General features: G+C 43.7%; 1 protein-coding gene across 1 annotated transcript in view; it reads right to left on the bottom strand.

Annotated features, from left to right (window-relative positions):
• Positions 1 to 4,710, bottom strand: part of LOC111972271 (myocilin) — a 14,808-nt gene extending 10,098 nt beyond the window's left edge. Inside the window, exon 1 of the mRNA XM_023999227.2 lies at positions 3,852 to 4,710. Coding sequence (XP_023854995.1) covers positions 3,852 to 4,338 — 487 coding nt within the window. The 5' untranslated portion in view covers positions 4,339 to 4,710. The remainder of the gene's footprint in view (positions 1 to 3,851) is intronic.
• Between the last annotated feature and the right edge of the window lie 4,837 nt (positions 4,711 to 9,547).

The following is a 9,547-nucleotide window of genomic DNA, read 5'->3' as shown; positions in this document are numbered from 1 at the left end:
ACCCGGGGCTTGTTTGTTCCTATTCAGTTTGCAGTTTTCTTTTGATTTTTTTTTCGATGTACTTTACTCTAAATTACTCTTTACTCTAAAAACCACCTGTAACTGACAACATGGATGGTAAATTATTGAGGTTGGTAGCGGAACACATTGCAACTCCTATTTGCCACATCTTCAATCTAAGCCTAGAAGATGGAGTGTGCCCTCAGGCTTGAAGGGAGGCAAGTGGCATTCAGCTGACCAAAAATAGCAAAACAGCCTTTAATAGTTCCAACAGCAGACCAATCAGCCTGTTACTGGTGCTTAGCAAACTTTTGGAAAAAATCTTGTTCGACCAAATAKAATGTTATTTTACAGAAAACAAATTAGCATCAGACTTTCAGCATGCTTATAGGGAAGGGCACTCAACATGCTCGGCACTGACACAAATGACTGATGATTGGATGAAAGAAACTGATAATAAGATTGTGGGAGCTGTTTTGTTAGACCTCAGTGCAGCCTTTGACATCGTTGATCGTAACATATCACCAATTTGTAAGTCGCTCTGGATAAGAGCGTCTGCTAAATGACTTAAATGTAAATGTAATATTACTGAAAAACATAGGTGTTATGGATTAACATCCTCTGCCTTATCATGGATGGACAATTACCTATCCAATAGAACACAGAGGGTTTTCTTTAATGGAAGTTGAATGTTGAGTGTGGTGTACCACAGGGCAGCCGGCTTGGACCATTATTGTTTTCTGTGTTTACTAATGACCTTCCACTGACCTGCGTGTCCATGTACACTGACGACTCAACAGTATACAGTACACGTCGGCTACAACAGTAAAATAAATAACGGACACCCTTAACATAGATCTCCAATCAGTTTTAGAATGGGTAACTAGCAATAGGCTGGTGCTAAATATAAAACAATACTAAAAGTATCATTTTTCGGACAAATCACTCACTCAACCCTAAACCTCATATGGATCTATTATTGAATAATGTGGRTATTGAGCAAGTTGAAGAGACTAAACTGCTGGGTGTCATGCTAGATAGCATGCTGTCATGGCCAAAACATATAGACTCAATGGTTACTAAAATGGGAAGAGGTCTGTACATGATAAGGCTTTGCTGTGCTTTCTTGATATCTCAGTGAACCAGACAGGTCTTACAGGKCCTAGTTTTGTCGCACTTGGTCTACTGTCTAGTTGTGTGCTCAGGTGCGGCAAAGAAGGACATTGGCAAATTGCAGTTGGTCAAAAACAGAGCAGCACGTATTGCACATAGATGTACACTGAGGGCGAATGTCAATGACATGCATCACTATATGTCTTTGTGCAAGGTGTTGATGTTATGAAGGTACCGAACTGTCTGTTCAAGCAGTTGGCACTCAGTTCAGACACTCATCGGTATCACACAAGACATGCAACCAGAGGTCTCTTCACAGTTATTTATAGGAAGAAGTTTGGTCGCACATCAGAAATAATTTAGTGTGTAGAAGGGCAGCACTGGGATGGGGGAGGTAGTGGGATGGGGAGTTGGGGAAGGAGGATTTATGTCAGCTTTATGAGACAACATAAAATCCCCCCTCCCCCTACCCACACAAACACCCTTGATGGTCTGAGTCAAACATCATCAAATAGCCATAAGGTAAGATGGAAATGGGAGCTCTAACATGTCCTGCTTGTCTTTTCCTCACGTCGGCATCACGCCGCCCCGCCCACCCCGGCCGTCTGGTTGATAAAGTAAAAGACTAACACCTGGCTGTCGCTCTAGAACCATTCTGTGCCTCCCTCCACTCTTTAAACAGGAATAGCTTGAAAACCTGACACTACTTCGACCGCCTTGTGTTGCCCAAACACAGACATGCACAAGAACACACCCACCATTCTATCGCACACAAACAGTTCTGTGGAATCCTCTATGTTACAGAAAGCGCCCTCATCATTGAGTGTGTGCGTCCATTTTTCTCAGGTCTTCCAGTTAACACAGAATCCTCCTGACTCTCCTACAAAAACCACAAGGACACTTGATGTACAGGCAAACACACAGTTGAAGTCGAAGTTTTACATAACACTTAGCCAAATATATTTAAACTCAGTTTTTCACAATTCCTGACATTTAATCCTAGTAATAATTCCATGTCTATTAGGTCAGTTCAGGATCACCACTTTATTTTTGAGAATGTGAAATGTCAGAATAATATTGAGAGAGAATGATTTATTTCAGCTTTTATTTCTTTCATCACATCCCAGTGGGTCAGAAGTTACATACACTCAATTAGTATTTGGTAAGCATTGCTTTTAAATTGTTTAACTTGGGTCAAACGTTTTCAGATAGCCTTCCACCAGCTTCCCACAATAAGTTGGGTGAATTTTAGCCCATTCCTCCTGACAGAGCTGGTGTAACTGAGTCAGGTTTGTCGGCCGTCCTTGCTCACACACGCTTTTTTCAGTTCTGTCCACAAATTTTCTAAAGGATTGGGAGGCCAGGGCTTTTGTGATGGCCACTCCAATACCTTGACTTTGTGTGTCCTTAGGCCATTTTGCCACAACTTTTGGAAGTATGCCTTGGGGTCATTGTCCATTTGGAAGACCCATTTGCGACCAAGCTTTAACTTCCTGACTGATGTGTTGAGATGTTGCTTCAATATATCCACATAAATTTCCATCCTCCATGATGCCATCTATTTTGTGAAGTGCACCAAGTACCTCCTACAGCTAAGCACCCCAACAACATGATGCTGCCACCCCATGCTTCACTGTGGGGATGGTGTTCTTCGGCTTGCAAGCATCCCTTGTTTCCTCCAAACATAACAATGGTCATTATGGGCCAAACAGTTCTATTTTGTTTCATCAGACCAGAGGACATTTCTCCAAAAAGTACGATCCTCGGTCCATGTGGCAGTTGCAAACCGTAGTGCTGGCTTTTTTTTGGCGGTTTTTGGACAGTGGCTTCTCCTTGCTTAGCAGCCTTTCAGGTTATGTCGATTAGGACTCGTTTACTGTGGATATTAGATATTTTTGTACCCGTTTCCTCCAGCATCTTCACAAGGTCCTTTGCCTGTTGTTCTAGGATTGATTTGCACTTTTCACACCAAAAGTACGTTATCTCTAGGAGACAGAACGCATCTGCTATTCCTCCTGAGCGGTATGACGGCTGCAATGGTCCCATGGTGTTTATACTGTGTGTACTATTGTTTGTACAGATGAACTTGGTACTTCAGGTGTTTGGAAATTGTTCCCAAATGATGGACCAGACTTGTGGAGGTCTACAACTTTTTTCTGAGGTCTTGGCTGATTTCTTTTGATTTCCCATGATTCAAGCAAAGAGGCACTGGTTTGAAGGTAGGCCTTGAAATACATCCACAGGTACACCTCCAAATTGACTCAAATTTATGTCAATTAGCCTATCAGAAGCTTCTAAAGCCATGACATCATTTTCTGGAATTTTCCAAGCTGTTTAAAGGCACAGTGAACTTAGTGGTAGTGTAAACTTCTGACCACAGAAATTGTGATTACAGTGATTTATAAGTGAAATAATCTGTTCTGTGAACGATTGGTTTGGAAAGAATTACTTGTGGTCTTGACACAGAAGTAGAATTGGCGCTAACCGGACATTGGCCACAAACTAATAGTTGTGTGTAACAAGAAAGTTGTGGAGTGGTTGAAAACGAGTTTTAATGACTCCAACCTAAGTGTATGTAAACTTCCGACTTCAACTGTATGTCTCCGAGCCAGACTGGAGAACACCTCCATATGCCACAATCTGTCTATAAGTGGTGTAGGTCTTAATCAGGAATCATATGAGCTTTCTCTCTCCAGTAGGAGAGAAGAAGGAGGAGAGAAACAGATGTTGTTACTTACCTCCGGCAAGTCGCAGACCACTGTCCTGTAGTGGGACGCTGGGAGGCACCAGAGGGGCTTGCGGGTAGCAGGGTCTGCTCTTCAGGCTCTCCGTCTCTCTCCTCATCTCCTCCACCCTCCTCTGCAGCCCCTCCACATCTCTCTCCAGATGCTCCTTCTCTCCCTGCAACAGACTCCTCTCTCCCATGGCCTGGGTCAGAGCCTCCTGCAGARCAGCCTGGGTTCCCGCCCCAAGCCCAGGACCCCTTGTCTCCCCTCCAGTCAGCCTGGCCACCAATACCTCCAGCAGGCTGAGTCTAGTCTTGAGCCCCTCCATCTCTGGTCCTCCGGAGGCTGTAGGGGGGCAGCTGGTCTCGCTGGGGCTGGGCACGGTGAAGGTGTACTGGCAGTGCRCGCTACGGTCGTTCCCTCTCCAGAYAGTGGCCCGGTCCTGCCCCTCACCATATTGCAGCAGACAGAACACACAAACACTAAGCAGCAGCCACATGGTGGATACAAACACAACCACACAAGTGGGCTACACACAGATGTAGACTAGACACGGTTCTTCTGGTCTCTCTCACTCTCTTTGTCTCATCAATGTCTCTCCTATTTCACTCTGTGTTTCAGCTCTTCTTTCTCTGTCTTGCTGTGGTGATTGCCCCTTTATCACTTCACTTAGTTCTGGCCCAAATGTTCTCTGTCTCCTTATTTCTTATTGTTATTTATCTTACTTTATTTCCCTAATGTGTTACTGCTGATTCTTGTTCTTATTCTCYTATTATTCTGTCTGTTGTCTTGCTGTCTGCCTCTCTCTCTCTCCTCTCTGTTCTGGTCTGTTTGTTTCTCAGGTCAGGGTCCTCAGGTCTCTGAGTCCCTCTCAACAGCTCAGGGATATTTATACAATCTGGGAGGGAGGGAAAGAGAGAGAGGAAAGTGAGGAGAGGTGAGAGGGGGGCAGGAAGAGAGGGAGGGAGGAGAAGAAAGAGAAAGAGGGGSAGGAAGAAAAGGCAGGAGAGAGTGTGTTTTTCTGGGATTGTCTCAACAACAAATACATTCCAGCGCGCTAGGAGTGTTTGTATGTATTTGTGTTTGCACGTGCTTGCTGATGTGTGCATGCATGTGCAAAGAGGGTAAGCAAGGAGAGGGTGGCTCTCAGTTTCCTTTGCCCTCATCCTTTTGAAATCTGTTGATGTTTCTATATCCAGTAGCCCTCTCTGCCAGCAACCACAGGGCTGGGTTATCTGTAGCTATATGTGGTGTTTGATTCAGGGGGGTAGGGGGGCTTGGCAGGGGAGTCTCCCCAGGGAAACGAGGGGTAGGTGGGCCTTGGGGGATTGAGTTACCTCCCCCCAGAGACGGAGAGCTCCATGGGTGGCAGGGTGTTCCCTTATGGTGCAAGAAGACGATTGGTTCGTAATGAGAAATACTGATCGCTTACAGGACACRTGACCTATGCTGTCCAGATTCCTACCACCATTAGGAAGGGCTGGAGGTATGAGTCAATCAATAGCTGGATTAATTGTGAGTGTGTGTGTGCATGTATGTGCATGTGTGTATGTGTGTGTTCACAAGGTGATTTTCCACTCAGCCACTGGGGTTTAAATCTCTAGTTTAATATAACATGAGTCACACGCCATAAAACCACACCTGCTTTAGACCCTTTTATCCCTCTCTCACTCATATACTCTCTCCCTCTCTCTGTCAATCCCTCTGTCTTTCACACAATAACAACAAAAAACAAAAAAAATCTTTGTATATGGTATCTATGTATTTATGTATATTATTTTGCTGCTCTAGGGATGTAATTATTGTTTGGATAAACTTATTTACTATTGTATTTTTTTTCACTCTTTATGCGATGCGCAATGCAGAGAAGACTGGAAGAAGAATGATCATTGAATTACCATAGTGAATTATTGTAACGTTTGTTTGTGTCAATTTTTCCCATAAGGGATGGATTGCCAATTGGCGATTTGACACGAAAATAAATAAATAAATTCATTCATTCAACAGGCACGCACAACCACTGCCCACCAGACAGAATTCTATCTCTCCCTCCTATCTCTCACGCGTTGCATAGTTTTATGATCCCTTGTTTATTTCCAGAGAGGGATGAAAGGGTAGCATGTTCACTCAGAGCGGGGGAGAGGGGGAGAGAGGAAGTGGGAGGGAGTGGGGGAGAGAGGGAAAGGGAAAGAGTAGGTTAGTGTGGGAGAGGTGGGGTCAAAGTTTAGAATGGTGAGAGAAGTTAAGAATGGCAAAGGGTGGGAGGTCAAAACATTGAGCTAGCTCACCAACTCTCTCGGAGGGCCCTCCATGTTGATGACGAAACTCCAAGAGTGACTTCCATAGAGTGGCGATGGGATCAATAAACCCATCAACTGCGGGACACACTCTTGACTTGAATGATCCAATTCATGTTCCACTTTTAAATAATGAAACGAGCATGACATTTAAATGAACAAATCTCCCCTATTGTTCTACAATCTATAAACCTCAGTAACAGTTAAACATTTAAATTGGGAGGTATTTCATTTGTTACATGTGTCAAGTCTCGAAATCAGACATAAACAAATGCAGGTGACATATAATTAGGCGCGCCTCTCCATTCTTTTGTAAGAAATTGAGCAAACTCCAAACATATCGCAGTGTATGTCGGGATAGCACMTCGCTCTGAAGCCTGGCTAGCTCAGTCGAAGTGGCTTTCTGAGGGTCTAATTTGCCTCTACACCCTCGATAATCTTCACTCCCTCAGCTTTGGGACACTTGTGCAAATGGCAGAGGTGCGCATGAATACACAAATGGAGGGCCGAGGGGATTGGTACAGGCCAGCTCTGTTTCCAACGGCACGATTTTTGTTAGCTGGCACAGCTTCAACAACACCTCTGATTGGATGACAGAGGAACTTGGCAGTAACACAACCCCTGATTGGTCGGAAGATTGGTGGGGTATGTGTCTGATTAAGGAAACCAGCCATTTTGGATCAGTATTATTAGCCTGGGCACGTCTTTACAGAATCCATTACAAATGGGCAAGGGAATAAGGGYAGGAGAGAGATGAGGGAGAGAGGAGAAGGAATGGAGGGAGTACAGTAGTTAAACCACAAACAAGTACTTTGTTTGTCTGTGTAAATCCTGGCTGGTGTTTCCTCCATGTTGTCACCCTGCTGAATATGTACGTAGTGCTACTGCTTAAGCCAACAGTATGAGTAGTGATTATCGAGTTTAGAGTAGACTGGGTTGTTGTGATGCTTATTTATTCTCTACTACTTCCTCCAGGTAGCCACATCCACCTCCCCCAACTGTCTGAACCCTTCTGTGACTGGTAGTGTGTGTGTCTGCTTCCCTGGTCCCTCAATAGGCTCATGTGTCCTGTAGTGAAAAACAGGAGGTTGGCAGAGCAGAGAGCTCTCCCAGCTACCATGCATCTCTATGTTTCTCTCTTTACCGGTATGACTGCTCCTATGTCTGGAATCTGACATCATCCATCCGTAATTGGACCAACACACACTGTCCTGCCAAGGCGTGTGTGTGATAGTAGCCCACTAAAGTACAAAAATCTCTCTCTCCCGGAGTGATGAAGATTAAGGATGAAGAAGAGCCTGCGAGTGTCTCACAGAACTGTAACCTTTATAACCAGCAGTAAACTATACCAGGGGTTTTCAAAGTTTGGGGTCATTTAGAAATGTACTTGTTTTTGAAAGAAAAGCTAATTTTTTGTCCATTAAAATAACATCAAATTGATCAGAAATACAGTGTAGACATAGTTAAATGTTGTAAATGACTATTGTAGCTGGAAACAGCTGATTTTGAATGGAATATCTACATAGACATACAGAGGTCCATTATGAGCAACCATCACTCCTGTGTTCCAATGGCACGTTGTGTTAGCTAATCCAAGTTTATAATTTTAAAAGGTTAATTGATCATTAGAAAACCCTTTTGCAATTATGTTAGCACAGCTGAAAACTGTTGTGCTGATTAAAGAAGCAAGAAAACTGGCCTTCTTTAGACTAGTTGAGTATCTGGAGCATCAGCATTTGTGGGTTCGATTACAGGCTCAAAATGGCCAGAAACAAAGACTCTTTCTGAAACTCGTCAGTCTATTCTTGTTCTGAGAAATGAAGGCTATTCCATGCAAGAAATTGCCAAGCAACTGGAGATCTCGTACAACGCTGTGTACTACTCCCTTCACAGAACAGCGCAAACTGGCTCTAACCAGAATAGAAAGAGGAGTGGGAGGCCCCGGTGTACAACTGAGCAAGAGGACAAGTACATTAGAGTGTCTAGTTTGTTTTGTACACTCAGTGTATTCAGTCACTTTCACTTTTTCCACATTTTMTTACGTTGAAGCCTTAATCTAAAATSGATTAAATAAAAAATGTTCCTCAGCAATCTACACACAATAGTCCATAAAGACGAAGAGAAAACAGGTTTTTAGAAACAGAAACACCTTCATTTACATATGTTTCCAGACACTTTGCTATAATACTCAAAATTGAGCTCAAGTACATCCTGTTTCCATTGATCATCCTTGAGATGTTTCTACAACTTGGAGTCCACCTGTGGTAAYTTCAATTAATTGGATATGTTTTGGAAAGGCACACACCTCTCGATATAAGGTTCCACAGTTGACAGTGCATGTCAGAGCAAAAACCAAGCCATGAGGTAGAAGGAATTGTCCTTAGAGCTCCGAGACAGGATTGTGTCGAGGCACAGATCTGGAGAAGGGTAACAAAAAATGGCTGCAGCCTTGTAGCTCAAATAAACAGCAAACCTGGTTTCAAAAAGGGAAGGCTGCCTTCTGAGAATTTGAAGGCGATCGAATAAACCCCCACTTCCTTCCATTCTGCTAGCAAACGTTCAATCTTTGGAGAATAAAATCGATGACCTACGCGCAAGATTAAACTACCAACGGGACATTCAAAACTGCAATATCTTATGGAGTCGTGACTGTACGATGACACTATCAACATACAGCTGGCTGGTTATACGCTGTACCGGCAGGATAGAACAGTGACATCTGGTAAGACAAAGGGTGGCGGACTATATATTTTTTGTAAATAAACAGCTGGTGCACAATATCTAAGGAAGTCTCGAGCAATTGCTCGCCTGAAGTAGAGTATCTCATGATAAGCTGTAGACCACACTATCTACCTAGAGTTTTCAGCTGTATTTTTCCTAGTTGTTTACATACCACCACAGTCAGAGGCTGGCACTAAGACAGCATTGAATGAGCTGTATTCCGTCATAAGCAAACAAGAAAACGTTCACCCTAAGGCGGCGCTCCTAGTAGCCCGGGGACTTTAATGCAGGGAAACTTAAATCCGTTTTACCAAATGTCTATCAGCATGTTAAATGTGCAACCAGAGAGAAAAAAMCTCTGGACCACCTTTACTCCACACACAGAGACGCATATAAAGCTCTCCCTCGCCCTCCATTTGGCAAATCTGACCATAATTCTATCCTKKTGAGTCCTGCTTAACAAGCAAAAATGAAAGCAGGAAGCACCAGTGACTAGATCAATAAAAAAGTGGTCAGATGAAGCACATGCTAAGCTACAGGACAGTTTTGCTAGCACAGACTGGAATATGTTCCGGGATTCCTCCGATGGCATGAGGAGTACACCACATCGGTCTTTGGCTTCATCAATAAGTGTATCGATGACGTCGTCCCCACAGTGACCATACGTACATACCCCAACCAGAAGCCATG

The sequence above is a fragment of the Salvelinus sp. IW2-2015 genome, linkage group LG13, assembly GCF_002910315.2.
Source record: "Salvelinus sp. IW2-2015 linkage group LG13, ASM291031v2, whole genome shotgun sequence".
Classification (NCBI taxonomy): Eukaryota; Metazoa; Chordata; class Actinopteri; order Salmoniformes; family Salmonidae; genus Salvelinus; species Salvelinus sp. IW2-2015.
The sequence above is the reverse complement of the archived record's forward strand: the minus strand, read 5'-3'. Positions and strand labels throughout refer to the sequence as shown.